Source organism: Rhamphochromis longiceps, linkage group LG5, assembly GCF_057381845.1.
Source record: "Rhamphochromis longiceps isolate RC_006_pf linkage group LG5, R_longiceps_female_GT1.1, whole genome shotgun sequence".
Classification (NCBI taxonomy): Eukaryota; Metazoa; Chordata; class Actinopteri; order Cichliformes; family Cichlidae; genus Rhamphochromis; species Rhamphochromis longiceps.
In genome coordinates, this window is record NC_140561.1 from 12811556 (window position 1) to 12828783 (window position 17228).

Sequence of the window (17228 nt, forward strand, 5' to 3'; positions counted from 1 at the left end):
GTAACCATCGCAGTCCACTGAGCACCCTCGGGATGGTGTGAAATGGGAGATTTGCATTAGTGGTTGCTATGATGTTAATATGGAGCAAAATCTCTAAGGAATGTTTCAAGCAACTTCATCTATGCCATTGAGAATCATACTGCACAGCTAAGCTCAGAAGCCAAAATTTAATGCTTTAAATAGGATGCAGGGTATGCAAATTATCACATGATCAGGCTCCTCAGGTGCTTAGTCACCCTTAAGATGACTGTACTCAGAAACATGATGAGCAACCAGTGAGAAGTATAAAGGGCTCTATCTAAATCCCCATTTCGGCAAATCGCTTTTTGTCTGGATTTTAACTGAGATCATTTACACCTGGAACTCTGAGTAATGCAATTCTGGATGATCTGCTGCTCTCTATTCAATGGTTTTCTTGTGACTTGCCAACTTTGCTGTTGTTCAGTTGTGAGCTGTATTGTGCAGACTGTGTGTTGTACTACCTCTGCTGTGTTTGTGGTTGAGTTTCATGTATTTGAAAGACCACGGGCCTTTGCAAATAAGCTACGACTATAAATTCAGTGTTGTGTTTCTGGCACACGCTTATACTGATACACGATAAAACAATAAAACAACAAAATGAATCCACTTTCTTTCTTTCTTTCTTTCTTTCTTTCTCTTTTAAAACCTTATATTAAAAGCAAAATATTTCCATCCATATCAGTGGGCTGACAACTTCATTAACATTACCATGTAAGTCCACTTTTTCATTGATTATTAAATCTTATTTTCACTTAACACCAGTTATTTCCTCATGCTCACACAAACATGATTTAGGCTGGCTAAAGTTCATATTAAACCAGTTTGACACGATGTAGTGCTGCCCCCTTCTGGATTAAAGGGTCACTTAACCAAGCTGTATTTTTCCAGCACCACAGGCAATAGAGGAGGATAGGTACATTGTGTTCTCATTTCTCCATCACCCCGGTATTTATGACCAGGAGGAGATAAGCACAGCGTGAACATCAGTACAAAAAACACACAATGCATAGCAACAAGACGTGAATAAATCCTAATAATACAACAGACAATTCTGTCGGAGAGAAGAGGATGAAGTGCACAGCCATTTCTGAGCATCCAGTGCTGTTGTGCTTGTAACTAACCTCAGCAAAGCCAGAACCACACACACATACAAAAAGTTACTATGCTGTTGCAGTGGGTATCATTTTACAGTCGCTCGTTATTGTTGATACTGAATTATAATGCAAAAAAGAAACAAGCCTGCAGCACAGCACAGCGAACGCCCACTAAGTAAGCATTTTTAATGTAGTTTATTTTTTTATATGCATCTATATACATAAACATTTACAATGCAGTATATGCTATAGAGGTACAACGATAGTAACACTGTAGGTGTGAGCTATAGGAAACGGGTAGAAAAGCTGAACAGTACTCAAACATGTGCTTTTGATATCATGCTGCTTGTCTGATGATGGATCTTCATTCTGAAAGGAACAGATAATGCCATTGGATGGGTTATTTAAGAGAAACTGCATCTGATTATGAGTGAAATCCTGTGGCACGAGTGGCTGAGATCACTCTAATACTGTGAGGATGAAGGTAGTTTGACAGCATTTTTAAGAAGCTTTTGTATAATAAAGCAGCCAAAGTATGATTATATCTAGCAGCATATATATACAGCATTAAAAAAGGCCCTCATAAAAATGGCACAATAACATGTTCTTATGTGAGTGCACAGTAACTGACCTGTTCAAAAATACTATAAGGTTAAAGTATATGCAAGAATAGATTAAAAAGCAAGGTCCCTCCGTACAGTACTGTGATAACATAAAGAGTGAGGCACATTCATCATCACTTGCAAAATGCACTGCATTCAACAGGAAGAAAGCAACTGGCACTTCAGAGCTGTGTGAAAAATTTCTAAAAGACTTTTAAAAAATACAAAGTATCTTCAAAATTGTTCATCCTTTGACAAATGCTTTAGAGCGGACGGCATGCCGAGGGTCATTTCTTCACTTTGCAGATTCAACACAAGAGTAAAACTGTGTAAAACTCCACAAGAACAATAATGTACACATACTATGATGATTAAAACGAACCCTTATTGGGGACATCGTGAATCACAATTTTTATACAGATAAATCATCTAACTCACTTCAGTATCTGCAGCGTATACTTCACAATATATATTCAGAATACCAAGTATCTCTCCGTTCCCCCTTTACAAGATATGCATACTACCCTGAAGCAAAGGTTATTTTTCATGTCTTTGCAGTTACCATGCATAACTGCAACGAAACTGATATGAAAGGACGTCTCCTGCAGAAGACAAAGAGTGGTTTAACAGTCCAGTGGAAAGTCGGGTAAAATACACCAGAAAAGCAAAAAAAAAAAAAAAAAGGAAAAAGTGCAGACATCTGAAAAAAAAAGGTGAAAACAGAAGAAATAAAAATTTTTCTCTCAGGTGACGTATTTAAGGTATCTGAGCTGCTCCTGAAGGCTCTTGTGAAATCCGACTCGAGGATTCTGCTGCTCTTCTCCATACAGCAGAATTCCTTTGAGGAAAAATCTCCCAGGTGTTTGAATTGTCACTCAATATCCCACAAAAGGCCTGATGTGACGAATCCTTACTGATGGACTGAGTTCACATGCAGCAGGTAGCTTTGCTGCAGTCACGGAGTGGATGCGTCATTTATTTAACTTAGCAGATGCTATAAAATAGTGGCCTCCTCCATGGCATTGACCCATCTGAAACACAAAGAAGTGGAGCATTAGACCTTCGAACTCATTGTCTTTTTTTTGACTGGATTTGAAAGTCAGCTTATGTCACAGATCAGAGGTCAAGGTGTGTTTTTCCCAGTGTTTTTCTGTTTTCTCATAATTATGATACTAAATTGTTAATATGAATATTAACCACTTTGTTTTTCGTGGAATATAATCAACAAATTAAATCTTACAAACTAGATCATAAAACTCAGCGGCTTCTTTGTCTTTTTTTATTTAACAGGTTTGTATGATTTGCACTCGTGTACACCTTCTGCTCATTCTCTTTATCAGCTTGTTTTGATTTCAATAGACTATTTTACTGTGAAACACTAAAAAAACATGATTAGTAGTTTAGTAGTACTTTTAGTGCCATTTTTATCAGCAAAAACTTGAAGTAATCATGTATGACTTTATCCCTCTCCACATCATTGTGGAGGAATTTTGCCCACTTTTCTTTACAGAGTTTCTTCAGTTCATCGAGATTTACTGGCATTCATATATGCACAGCTCTCTTAAGGTCCCACCAGAGCATTTCAATCAGGTTGCGGTCTGTGTCTGAACTTTAAATGTTAAAAAGGCTCTCTTTTATTGTTGTGACACGCTTATATTTAACTTTAAGCAGAAAAAAAAAAAAGGATGCAAATCTTCGTTAGGGAGTCAGAACAGATTTCACGGAGCGCCGTGAGAATGAATCCATTTTATTTGATATTTAAAAGAAAGTGCCTTGGAGTTATTTTTCTTTTTATGTCATCCCATCCCAGGAGCCCCTCAAAGGAATCCAGTTTAAATCTTGGAAGACCTCCTGCTCAAATACTTTTCAAAAATAAATATATATGCACTCTTTTGAACTGTTTTTACAAGCAAAAAAACCCGACAACCTACAAAACAGGGCTGACAGTAAGTAACAAGTGAATTCAAATAAATTGTCATGGCCCATTATAATAATTGATGCCTTTTGTAAATCTCAAAGTCAGTTGGAAGAGAAACGAATCCACTTTAACAAACACAGCCTGCCACCTCCACTCTTTGCCAGTAAAATGGGGATGCTGCAAACTGCCACGTATTTATTAAAACAAAAAGTGCATTAATAAGCTTGCTGTCAGCCTTCACTGAGTCACACATTCTACCAAAACAGATCAGCAATAGAGGACATAAATGCAGATAAACGAGTGCAAACATTAAGAGAAGACAGGAGACTTGTTAACGGTCAGTGCAGCAATCTTACACGAGAAAGCGAGAATGCATGGAGAGTACATTATGCTGCACTGCAGGAGATCAGCTGCTCACTGCCTGCTGTCTAACATACCACACATGCCTTGCTACAGCTCCCTGGTGGTCCAGTGATTAAGATTTAGAGCTCTTGTTGCTGTAGTCTGGCTATGATTGCTAGTCAGAGAATGTGCTTTTAAAAGACACTCCATGAATGTGCTTGTAAAAGCTTTTGCACTGACCTGCGAGCAGTGTTTTGATCATCTGCTTTGAAGGTGTAGTAGAGTGTTTTCTTGTGGTACAAATGGAATACGTTACTGCTTTCTTCTCCCTCTGGCCTCTCAGTCAGCTTGACGGTGAAGCCCTGCAGAGGCAGACTCTCTGAAGCCACTTTATCCTGAAGGAAGCAGGCACAAGTTAAAAATGCCAATCTGGCCGTCAGCAGCAACAACAACTTAATAAGTTGCTCGTGCTTTGAGGAAAACAAAAGACAAAAGAAACAGAGAGAGAGAGAGGGAGAGAGAGAGAGCACAGAGATTCCCTTTATTAGTCAATAAGTGTTCTGCTCATGAGGCTGAAAAAGTTAAAGAAGTGGATATGTAGTTAAATAGCTGTCATGCACTCGAGAAGAGCTGGATAAAGGCAATAAGAATGTGTGAATGTGTTTGGGGCTGGTGTGGGAGACTCTGTGCCCCCTCACCTCACTGGCTGTGAAGGTGTAGAGCACCTTGTCTTTGAGGAGGAACCACAGTCGCTTCCACTTCCTTTTGCTCTTCTTCCTGCGCTGCAAACTCCCACTCATGGTGGAGCCCTCCACACCAAGTGACACCTGCAGATAATTGTAATTTATTAGACATTCAGAAACTCTAATAACAGGGATGATGAGTCAGCTGTTTGTTGCAGCTGTAAAGACAAATGAAAGGGTACAAAGTAGTGTGAACCCTAGTGGCAATTTCTGTGCACTGCAGGAAGCAGCTGGACTAGATTCCAGTGATGCCAGTACACACAGACATCTTCCATTCACACAGCTCCCTGGTGGTCTAGTGGTTAGGATTCGGCGCTCTCACCGCCGCGGCCCGGGTTCGATTCCCGGTCAGGGAATAATCTTTACTTTCCCCAATAATACAAGAGTATGTGGGATATGAATGTTTTTACAAGGTTTGCCTAAATATCACAGTGGTCCGTGTTACTTTGGTAATAAGAAGCAATACTCTCTTGCTTATAAAATAGTTATCAGGGTTTGAAAAAAGGGTAGAGATAACAGGCAGCGAGTAATTCACCTGGGTCAGAGGGGATATGCTCTTTCGGGACTTCCACAGACTAGGCGGCTGCAGACTCTGGAAGACAGCGGAGAGGGGACGACTGGCCCGGTGAGTCCGAGGGCTGGAGTTATCACAGGCAGCTGACACACTTCCACCTGCAGGCAAATGCAAACTCATTTCCTTATCGAGGTAAACAACTGGAAATAATAAGGTTTACATTGTACAGTGAGTTTTGAAACAGGCACCAGGAAAGCTAAGCTTCACCTCTTTTCCTGAGCTCGGCATAACAGTGATCGCACACTTTAGCCAGTCTGTCTTTGAGGTACTTCAGAGGATATCTGTTTCTGGAACAAGCCCGGCACACCACCTGTGCGGACACATCAGTGACATCGTGATACATCTACAGTGAAAATCTCCAAAGTAACGGTAAAGTATGGTAAGATTATGTCCCCAATATCCCCAAACAAGTTTACAGCTAAACGCCAACCACGTTCGAGTGAGAGCAAACTTTGGGTCTGACCTTGCCACACGCATTGCAGTGGTGTCGTCTGAGAGTGAGGCTGAAGTCGGAGGTGCAGTTCATGCACATCATCACATGAGAAACTGGCACGAGGACAGGTGCAGCCTCGCCCAGCGCCATCCACAATTTCTCACGGGCCTGATTGGACAGCGATGTTGAGATGTTACAGCACGAATAAAGCTCGCTTTTTCAGAATTCAACTCTTAACCCTGTAAAGCCCGAACCACAAAATAATTGCCAGAAAAGTCTTTTTGTTTTCAAAGCTGAGAGAGTTTATTGAATCTTCTGACAAATACATATCATAGGAGTTGAACTGCAAGTTATTGCCAGCAATAATAAGTAGACAGGGCTTATAAATGGTAATTTATTTAAAAAGTGAATCATCAAACCCTTCTCTTAGCTAATTCTGCACCCTTTCTTACAATGACTCAGATGAAAGTTCTCTTCTATGACAAATCGTATTGTGTTACACTGAAGTTATTTTTCCTACCTCACTGCAGGGCCCGCCAAATGTGCAGAGTCCCGCCGCGTGGTCCGCTATGGCTCGACTTAGCGTGTGGAACCAGTCCTCCCTTTCTCCAACAGAACTGAAGAGAAATACAGAAATACAACACACCTGATGCCCCTGATGTGCCTGACTGAATGTGTAGATTTCTTTGGAAACGACAGCCATTGTTCACATCAGAGTTCTGAATGTCAGCGGCTCACCTGGCAGAGAGTGTAATAGTGATGTCGGACACCTCAATCTTAAGACAGTTCAGCACATTGCCCAGCGTGGGTTTGCTCACCTGTGTGTGACAAACAAGACCAGATCACAGTGCAGTAAAAAGCAAAAAAGCAAAACGTGTTTATGAAACTTGGAAAAGTTCATGTACCTTCATCCCTGACAGAGACAGTGTGTTCTTGAGCCTGTATTTCCCATCCTGCTGAGGGTAGGTGTACAGCATTATGTCGTTCATCTGAAGGAGAAAAAGGAAAGAAAATATAAGAGGTATAGAAAGATTTCACTATTTGAGATATGATGGCTTATTCTCACAACATTTACTGAAACTGCCAACATTTTAAAAAAAAACAAAAAAAAGAGAAACAATAAATTAATTCATAGTATTTTTTATTAACTGATTTATTTGTTGACTAAACTTTTGATTCGTTGTAGATTTTTACAGTTTCTTCTCCTGATGAGAAAATTATTTACCTCGGATGTAATATCACCTGCTAACACAAGGTGGTAGTGTTATATGAACTTAAGCACCACAGCTGCCCAAAACAGCACCGAGGGTAGAGCTGGTTAAGTACTAGGCTGTGTTTTCACAGCACACTCACCTCTGTGCATCCTGTCAGCACAGAATTCCCATGTATGCACACAACAAAATTAGGCATTACTGTAAGGAAAATGTTTATTTTCCTGTCAAACCTGAGGTATTTGAATCCCCTGAATTCACCAAGAGTCTATTGTGTTCTCACAACACAGACAAAAGAAATGACATCATCGGTCACACCTTATGTGTGCTCTAAACATCCGCTGGGGCCTTATAAGCAGCATCCAGGAATTCTCCACCCTGCTCTGGACTCCGGGCCTCCCCTCGCCTTCACAGCCTTCTTAGGCTACGCTGAGAACCAGAGCTGGGTGGAACTGGCCTCCTTCACCACAACAACAACACTAACAGCAGCAGTAACGCATTTCATTGGACGACTGGCTGGAGACAAAACACTGCATGATAGCCAAGCCCGAGCCCTGCCTACGACCTCTGTGCTCGAGCCGCCGCAGCTCTTCTGCTCCACCCTGCACTGCTCATTTACTCATTCCACAGAAATCCAAGCAAGCGCCAAGTTAACAGATTTCACAGACATGAACCACGAGACGCAAATTATATCCACTTGAGCAACCAAGACATTTACTTTTTTCGACAGTGGCATTTCATCTCCTTCCCTAAAAGCATCACCTCCTTTACCTCCCCCTTTTACTCTTTCCCTCTGACATCTCTCTAGATCTCCATCCTCACTCTTAATCCCTCCTCTCACTCACTCAGCCTGCTTTTCTTTCTTTTGTGAGCCCTGGCTTGTGACATGGGTGCTGCTTCTCTCTGTCACAGAGGTGGTTGATTGCTTTCATCGGCGCTGTTTGTATTTCAGTTTCCCATTAATAACACCTGAACCTCTGGAGCTGTTGGCTTCAAGGGAGCAAATAGCTTTATAGTCCTAATAGCCTACAAGTATCAACCACTAACATTTTCAAGCTAGAGCTTATCAGTTTAAAAACAGCAAGAGACTGATGGAAGAGAACAAAATGAATCCTGAGTGTCTCAAATGTTACATGCTACCTGGAACACTCTATGGCAAATATGCTGCCCATGGAAATTCATAACATGAGACAGCACTGATTGCACATGAAACAATAGATGGGACTTCTCTATTTCACATTATGTGTTTGTGTAGCACCACCACCCCTCCTCCCTGCATTCTACAGGGTGTCTGGCCTTCACTTCGCTGTCAGTCCCCTCCCAATACACAGGAAGTCGGCATCTAGTGACCCACACCAAACATCCTGTAAGGAAGTGGGGCCCTGGAAAACAAGTCCTGGGAGGGGAGGAGGGGAGAGGAGGAGAGTGGAGAGGGAGGCCCTTGGCTAGATGGGTGTGGTGTTTAGTCGAGGTCTTACAGCCTTGGCCTTGTGCCCCCCACCCTTCCCCAAAACCTCACCTAACTTGTGGCACAACCCTGTCCAACATTCCTCCACATTTTCTGCAGACCACGCCAGCATTCATTTTAACATTACCTAAATAACACTGCAGGTGTTTTCTGTCCTCGTGCTGTCCATCCACACCTTGCTTAAAACCACACGAGTTTCTTTTGAACTCTAACTGAGATGGCACTTTCCAAAGATACTGAAATCACGAGGCTTTGTTTTGGTAAACGTGTGTGAAATAATGCAAAAAGCACTTGAAAGAAAGGTCAAGCTATAGCCAAATGTTTGATTAAGTCACTCAGGATAAATATTAAATACGCTACTTTGAACAAAGATTGGCACCCAACTGATTTATTGGTGAGGTAAAACTATTGGCTGATATTAGATATTTACCAGTCTTTCAGCAAAGGTTAATAAGGCTAATACATAAAAAGAAGAGATGGGAGAAACAACCTTCCACCATGTTACGAGTGTTTACATTGCACAGTTTGTCCACCACATTTCCTTTAATCTTTCCTATGATTAGCCTTTTTTAAAGATAAGCTAGGCTAATCACAGCTAATATTAGACCATTTCAAACTACTGAAGAAACAAAATAGTGAAATACTTTTAAGCTTTAACACCAGTAGTGTCCGATGTAATGCCATTACCAGAAACAGGTGCCGAGGTTGCCTACTTTTCCTGGAGACCTTCATGAGTGTGCCCTCTTTGACAAACATCTGCCAAAAGAAACAGTATAAAAGCTTTGCATGTTAGGTTGATGTAATGTTGTTAACTAATCCTTACAAGGGTGGGGGGGTCATGACCAGTCTTTTTTATGCTTTCAAAGTGACCTCAGAGATCTGGCATTCAGATTTTGGTGTTGCTTTGTTTTTGACAGTGCAGCAGTAACGCTGTCAGACAGAACTACACGATGCTCACCCTTCCAGGTTTCAGAAGGTCCCTCTTCCCTTTCACGCTGTATTCAATGTGGACCAGACGCAACAAGTTTTCCTGCAGAAGAAGAGAAGCAGGAAGTTAGCGAGAGAGAGATTATCTAGTGATTGATGGAAGAGAAGACAAAGAACTGAACCATCCCTGTTTCTCTGTGTCTGCCATCCCTCACATTTTTAGTATCACATCCCTTTCCGACTCCCTCCCTTTCATGCCCAAAGAGAGATGTGCTACCACCGTCTGTCAGTCTCTGTGTGTATGTGCGTGTGTCAGGGCTTGTGCACAAATGAGAAAAAAAGTGTGATAAACACAGGAGGTAAGCCAAAGAGCCACATGGGAGCTCAGCAGTGAGGTGGGGTTGCCAGTTCATTCACAAACCATTCCCTCCCTTATAATTATCTCCATGAAGAGATAATGTGTGTGTGTGTGTGTGTGTGTGTGTGTGTGTGTGTGTGTGTGTGTGTGTGTGTGTGTGTGTGTGTGTGTGTGTGAGGGTGGGGGGGTCATATTCACCCTTTACACTGCTCCCTTTGTAATAAACACCTGGGACTTTCTGATGACATCATCTTTCCTTGCCTCTTGCGTAAATCAACAAGCTAAATGCCAAAAAAAGAGGAACAGAGCTCCCCTTCACTCCTGCAAGTCGTTTGGAAGAAGGATTCACGTGGGAGAAAAACATCAGCTGTCTAATCTTGTCACGCTTGAAAATTGTTCTTTCATTGCCACGCAGAATAAAGACGCAGCAACTGCAACGGTGAGCTGTGAATATGTCAAACTCAACAGGGGCTACACAGTCTGAATGTAAACTCGCGGGGTGTATCCTGACTCAGAGACTCACCCCCTGTTTCAGATTGTCGTTGGCCTGGTCGGCTACCTCGGACACAATCACCAAGGCAGCTGCAACACAAACAGAGAAAGAAAAAGAGAGAGTGTTGGAACTTGGAACCGTCTCATTGGCTCTGACACAACAGCCAGGCACCGATACAGCTGCGTGCAAGTGTGCACGCGTGTGTCAGCACAAAGCATGCAGATTTACCCTGAGTGTCCTCGTATTCTTTGGAATCAGGAGAGAGGTTGTTCAGGTAATCTGGAGAAATCAGAGAGAAGATATGAAAACAAGACAAGGTAAAACAAGGTTAAATCTGAATTTGCAGGTGTGAAGCATCTACAGTTGTCTGGCCATAACTAGTGGTACAAATGAAACTGTATCTTTAAGTCCAACTTTTGCAAAAATACACACTGTTGAAAATGAGTGGTGGACCCCAGACAGCCCCAGCCCAGTATAACTCCTGGGATGCACAATACTATGCTGAGTGGCTACTGTTAGCTGATGTCAGCAAACCTGGCTGGTTAAGCTGCCACATAATTGCTCCAAGTGGAAACAACAGCTCATGTTAAGCATAAATAACACTTTGTCTTACAATTAAATATGTGCATATGTGCGTTTATGTGTTACCTGTGAGTAGCATGCGGTATTGAAGCACTCTCACTATAACCTGCAGCAGCTGGTGTTTCAGTGGGACTTCTGCTTCTTCTGGGCTTCTTGTCTGCACAGACACACACACACACATATTGGAAATTTTAGAGGCTTGTAAAAGATCATCCATGACTAGTCTACATGGAAAAGTTTTTATTAGGGGTCATTTGTTGAATTGTACACTGCAGACATATTATTTCCGCAGAACAAAATTATTGTGAAATTAAATACCTTCTCCCACAAAAGATCTCACCCACATAAGAGTGCAACGGTGCCCCTGAGCTACACACAAAGAGCCGCTTCTCTGGCTCCCAAATAAGGTTAACCACTATTAGTCAGTGTTGCAAGTCAAGGGCACAAGTGACCAAAGGAAACCTATGGGACAGGATGACCTTAAAACATCTTTTCCACCAGTGTATAAAAACCTGAAGCGACTCCCATTCTTCTGCTCGGTGCAGTCATTTGCAGGTGAAAGGGGACAAAAAGTGGCACAATCAGAGAGAGCTTTAGAAAATCAATCAGGATCTAATTGTCTCTGACAGGTATTTATGCCCTAAGCGGTGGAGAAGCAGTGGGGGTCTGTGTACTGTCTGTGTACACACACACACACACACACACACACACACACACACACACACACACACACTTTTTTTTCTAATCCAATGAAGTCCCATCCTTCATTAGCGAGGCACAGATAGCACCCTGCGGGAAACAGCATCTTCATCTTATTTACACCACACAAACGCATACACACTCGTGCACACACAGGAGCCCACGCAGACACAAACACCAGCTCTATCATCCAATTTCAGACGCATTCACACGTGTGTGCAGTGTGCAAATGATGGATCCCTTCCCACGTACACCCAGGCCGTGGTTGGTGATGAGATAACGCTGATTGGGGCTCTAAAAGGGGAGGGATGCGATATGACTTAAACACACCGCTTTGTCTTCATTATCTGAATTGCAGGAGTCAAAAAGTAACAGAAAGCTGAGGCCTCTTCTAGTGACGTCCACTCACCTACTCCTAAGGTTTCCGTGTATGAAGGTGTGGTTGGTTTTTTTTACCCCTCAGCTTCAGCCTTTACTTTTCTGTCTTCCTTCTTTCCTCCTCTCCCACTGATCACTGCATGATGCATTGAGAACAATAATAACTAGCTCTCCATTCTGTTTTCAGTGCATCCGCTCCACTCAAGTGTTGCTTGTAAATTGTCATCCAATTGACACTTGTAAAGAGGAAGTAGCTTTCGAGAGATGGTAATTAGCCTGCAGTTTGTTTGGGTGAGACCAAACGAAGGGGGAGAGAGGAGCGAATGTGCGATGCATTGTGCTGGCAAATAAACACCTCCACAGAAACGCAGAGATAAAAAAAAGAAGCCCCACACCTCTCACACTCTGTCACGGCCAGCTGATTTGCTGCCTGCACACAGAACTGATCTAATTGGGGAGTTGTAAAGGAGGCTGTGGCTCTAATTAGCTTCTGTCTGCCTCATTGCCCAGCTGCCTTTACAAGGATTTCACTCCATCGCTCTCTCTTCCCCCTATCGCTCTCTGTCCACCTGCTGCACAGCCTCCCACTGTCCCCCTAGGCTTCTGGCACAGGAGGAAACACGCAGCGTTTACACACATCTACGCTACCGCATGAATACTAATCCAACCCGAAGTGCTGTGGAAGGAGATTTCTGAAGTGTTTGCAGTTGAATGACATCCATGCAATTTGTGAATGACAATCGCCCTGCAAAGACAATCAGACACACACATGAAGGGACACAAATGAATTGGTAACAGAGGTAATGGGTAACACACAAGCACACCACGCTGTGTTGGCTCACGTGGTAAACGAGCAACACTGGCCGTCCAGAGGAGACTGTAATCCTGTAAGGGTCGAGCAGTGATCTGATCAGGGTCTGTGGCTACTTTATCACTGTCATCACCACATCCACAATGAAATTGCTAGCACTTATGCTGCAGCACTTTGGCTTGTGGCATTAAAAAAGCAATTGGCCGGGAGAGTGGAAAAAAGGAAACGGAGGTGTTGAGGGGAGGTAAGCACTGAAAATAGCCAGATCTAATGAAGATTGACTATTTTTAAATGCAGAAAAAAGAACAGCAAGCTGTGAGTACAATTACCCAAGTCAATGCTTGTGCTTTTTTGTAGGTATAATGACTTGAGATGTGCCACACAACCAGTATTAAACAACAACACAGCATCTCTCAGGAGCAGGAGCAGGTACAGTGTGCCTGTATGATTGTCTTTGCTCTCCCTCAGCCCTCTTTCCTCCTGATTACAGTGGGGTCACAATCACCATGTAACTCCCAAAGCAGTCCTTTGGTACAGCACAGCATTCATCACCCACACATAATGCCCTGGTGTGGGACTGTGGGAAGGACAGACTCCAGGTTACATGCTTATATGTAATAAGGGAAAAGTAAATGCAGGTTGAATATACAGTGACAGCTGGAGCGATCCTCCCAGGAGAATTTAATAGCGACTGCCACTCCGGGTGATACTTTCGGAGATGTAAGGCCAACCCCACATAAATCATTCAGACCAATCAAGCCATTCACGGCATATATTCCGGGTAAGCAGCAGTTTACGATGTGAGAAAAGGAGTTTATAGCCCCTTCATGTTGAGGCACGTAATTGACTTTGATCAAGGATATTTAGAGCCGAGCTTGTCCAAGTGTGGAAACATGTCGCAAGATTACGAAAGGTCGGTGTTTACTGTCCGTGGCTGCGAGTCATTTCTCAACTTCGCTCCCCCCTATTTATATTTGATCGGACAGAGCCAAAGTTTTTCTTTCTGGGAAGAGGCAGCTGCTGTTGAATATTCATGAGCGAAGACAGTTGGTGCCTTGTCCATTCATTTTTCTTATCAAACCACAAATGCTCGGAAGCATTGTGTCAGGCACTCATGGCGAATCAGCACACGGCATGGAGCTGGTGACGCATGCATTTGGTTACAGAGGAGCTGAGCTGAATAGGTAACATGAGGCAGTGCTTTCTAATGATCTGTACTCTGATGAAACCAGAGGCAGATGAGGCTTATATAAAGACTCAATCATTTGAATGCTGTGTATGTGGGTTTATCTATATGCTTTCTTAATATACTGCGTCTTACTCAAAATATGTCAGTCGTGGTTGTTACCCGCTCAAGCTGTACATGTTCATATTCAGCATGCACAAAGTAAGGATTATTAAGCGGACCATGCGTACAATTTTTTGAAAACAGTGATGAAATTAGACCACAGATCCTATTAGACTGAGCCTTTGCTGATCCCTTCACCCAAATCCAACCTCCTGGATGAAGAGACACGCTGGCAAAACAGTGAGTATTTGCTGTGGAGTGGGTATAGAATATGCGAGCATGGCAGCAGAAAGGTCAGTTAGATGAAAAAGAGAGGGGATAGAGGGGGTTTAGAAAGGCCAGCGTCTCCCTGTGGAAGCTGGGTGACAAAAATAAAAGCAGAGAGCTGTAAAGTAAGCACCAGGGGAAACACTAGGTTTGATTTCTGCACCCTGATTTACTTTCCCTCCATGAATATTTAAAGTAAACCTGAGATTTTACTTTTGTTTATGTTTTTAAAAAAAATACTGGATCATTTTTAGTGAAGGCAGCACGGTGACAAGGTGGTTAGCACTGTTGCCTCACAGCAAGAAGTTCAGTGAGTTCAATTCCACCATCAGGCCAGGGTTTTCTGTGTGGAGTTTGTATGTTCTCCCCGTGTTTGCGTGGGTTCTCCCTGGGTGCTCCGGCTTCCTCCCACAGTCCATAGACATGCACTTAGTGGGGATAGGTTAATTGAAAAACGCTAAACTGCCCATAGGTGTAAATGTGAGCGCGAATGGTTGTCTATGTGTTAGCCCTGCGACAGACTGGAGACCTGTCCAGGTTGTACCCTGCTTCTCGCCCTAAGACAGCTGGGATAGGCTCCAGCCCCCCCGCGACCCTGAAAAGGATAAGCGGAAGCGAATGGATGGATGGATGGGATCATTTTTCTGAACCCAAGCTTGCAGAAACAAGAAAACAAAGGAAAAATTGCAACAGAAAGAGAAAGTTGGCAGGAAGCACGACAAAGAGCTGTCTTTACTATGTGTATGCATTTTAGTCAGTCTGTTCAGTGTCTTACCTCAAACGTCTTGACGATTTTGGCGAAAGCTGGGTTTTTCCTGCAGCTCTCCTCGAGCAAAGACATGCTGCGGTCGTACTCGGAGATGTAGGTGTCAAACGCGCTGAAGTTGTCCCGACGTGACAAGATCACATCTGCAACTTTTGGACTCTCCTCCCTTCACAGTGGATAAAATCAGCGATTAAGTGCATGCTCTTTAATCACTCCAAGTCATTTTCTTGTTAAAGAAAGAGTCCCACACAAACATCCAAAGTCTGTCAGCTGAGCTCCAACTCGACATGAACTTTATTCCAGCAACGCTTCAGTTACTCAAGCCACACATTTCTCATCGGGATGTTTGAGAACCTTTAATGAGCAATTAATATATCCGTTGTAGTTGCAGCTTAAATTTAGTGTATCAACATGAGCCCATCATCGCTCTTTCCATCTTGGCTAAAGAAATTAATGCAGTTTTTTTTTCCAGAAATCAGGATGCAGCAGACCGTAGAAGAGCATAGATCTATGCTTAGCAGCAGGTAACAGGTGCTACCTTTGGTTGAGGAAGAACCCCTCTGTAATGAAACGATTATAACTGGCCTTTTAGAGTGGTGTTTTTTTTATTTTTTTTATTTTTTGCCTGTCCCATTTGGTTCTTTAGCCATCAGAATTGTTGTCTGAAGACCAACAAGGATACCCAATGGATTTATTTTGCCAAATGGATCATCGTGGCATTGCCGTATTGGTCCATTTGATCGACCTTTGTTTTTATTATTTCTTTTATTTTATTTTCAGTTGTTACAGACGGGACAGACATGAGTGAGAGATAGGAAAGGGAGAAAGAAAGAGAAAGGAAAAGAAAAACAGAAGGGGAGAGGGACAGTGAGAAAGGGGGGGGGGGGGGAATCTCCTGGATCACCTGTTGAGAGAAAAAGAATAGAAAACAAGCAAAAAAAACCCAAAGCAACATACTAAACACAACACCATCGCATTAATCTAGCTAAGTGTAAACAGCAGTAAATACTAAATATTCAATATTGTTGTGCAGCACGCAGGACAGACAGCGCACAATGTGCTTTGAAGTAGCAGCCAAGAAAGGTGTAATTTAAGTCTACGAACAGTGAACACGCGTGTGCACACCTATGTGGATCAGCGCGCTTGTATTCAAATGGTTTCCACATGTAATGGTCTGCAAGAGGATGTAGAGAGCCATAGCCCTGTCCCCCAGGGCATGAAGCAGGCATGGAGGAGATCCAGGCCCCAGACATCCAGAGGCCCCAGAGTGCGAGAGCCCAAGGAGGCGTCACCCAGTAGCCACCGAGCAGAAGCTAGAGGGGGCTGCACCGGCGTGCCCGCCGGCTCTGCCGGCACCAGCTGTGCCAGAGTGAACCGAGCCGCAGGCCCAGAGGCCAGAGGCCTGAGTGGTGTTTGAATGTTTCAGAGTGATTATTAGAGTCTCAGTGGACAGTAAATTAACACGACTGTAAAAGTTTCTACAGTTTCTCTCTTCTTACCATTGACTAATACGCTCTTCCAGCTCAGTAAAGATGCTGCTGTGCAGGGTGTACACCTCAGGCAGCACTCCCAGTATTTCCCCCAGCCTCTGCTCCTCCAGCACTGGCTCTCCTTCCTCATCCACCGCCTCAGTCACTGCTGACCTAAAGTCCTGCATAAGAGAGGGAAAACAGGATTAGTGAGAAGAGCGTTTTTTAGTTGTTGTTCTTTTATTTAAGAAGACAAATGTATGGAGCAAAAGGGGGAAAAAGGTTCAAGGTTCATTATTTGTCACATGCATAGTTATACAAGTATAACACACAGTGAAATGTAACCTGACACGCTCCTCGACATGTGCAAAAATTGTGTGTGTGTGTGTGTGTGTGTGTGTGTGTGGGGGGGGGGTAGAGGAAGAACATTATATATATATATATATATATATATATATATATATATATATATATATATATATATATATATATACACATATAGTATATACATTGGATGAATGTGCAGTAGTAGCAGCAAGCAGGTGAATTCTGTACATTAATATGAATAGACATCTGACATCAGACTATTTTACAGAAATGGAGGAATTTGTCGAGAGGCTTGAAGAAGGAAGTAGGTGGTTGGGGGGAAGGGGTGTGAATAGGCAGGAGAAATGAAAGGTACAGAGGAATGAGGAACCAGGAGAAAAATGGAAGGAAGGTCAGATCCTCCTTAACATCCTTCCTGCTGCCCTCTCCTCGTATCATCTCATTACTTTGGTCTTTG

General features: G+C 43.0%; 1 protein-coding gene and 1 non-coding gene across 3 annotated transcripts in view; one reads left to right on the forward strand and one right to left on the reverse strand.

Annotated features, from left to right (window-relative positions):
- Positions 1 to 1258: 1258 nt before the first annotated feature.
- fgd5a (FYVE, RhoGEF and PH domain containing 5a) overlaps positions 1259 to 17228 on the reverse strand; it is a 32243-nt gene continuing 16273 nt past the window's right edge. The window contains exons 6-21 of one of the 2 annotated variants that reach the window (XM_085405917.1): positions 16475 to 16626; positions 14985 to 15141; positions 10833 to 10923; positions 10413 to 10463; positions 10215 to 10273; positions 9365 to 9436; positions 9094 to 9162; positions 6633 to 6716; positions 6466 to 6545; positions 6248 to 6344; positions 5758 to 5895; positions 5502 to 5604; positions 5256 to 5392; positions 4676 to 4804; positions 4218 to 4372; positions 1259 to 2748 (exon numbers count right to left, since the gene is read on the reverse strand). In XM_085405917.1, the coding sequence (XP_085262043.1) occupies positions 2712 to 2748; positions 4218 to 4372; positions 4676 to 4804; positions 5256 to 5392; positions 5502 to 5604; positions 5758 to 5895; positions 6248 to 6344; positions 6466 to 6545; positions 6633 to 6716; positions 9094 to 9162; positions 9365 to 9436; positions 10215 to 10273; positions 10413 to 10463; positions 10833 to 10923; positions 14985 to 15141; positions 16475 to 16626 (1611 nt within the window). In that variant the 3' untranslated portion in view covers positions 1259 to 2711. The remainder of the gene's footprint in view (positions 2749 to 4217; positions 4373 to 4675; positions 4805 to 5255; positions 5393 to 5501; positions 5605 to 5757; positions 5896 to 6247; positions 6345 to 6465; positions 6546 to 6632; positions 6717 to 9093; positions 9163 to 9364; positions 9437 to 10214; positions 10274 to 10412; positions 10464 to 10832; positions 10924 to 14984; positions 15142 to 16474; positions 16627 to 17228) is intronic. The other variant, XM_085405918.1, reaches the window with a different exon arrangement.
- trnae-cuc (transfer RNA glutamic acid (anticodon CUC)) lies at positions 5005 to 5076 on the forward strand. Its single transcript has one exon. It is a non-coding gene; the product is annotated as a tRNA-Glu (tRNA).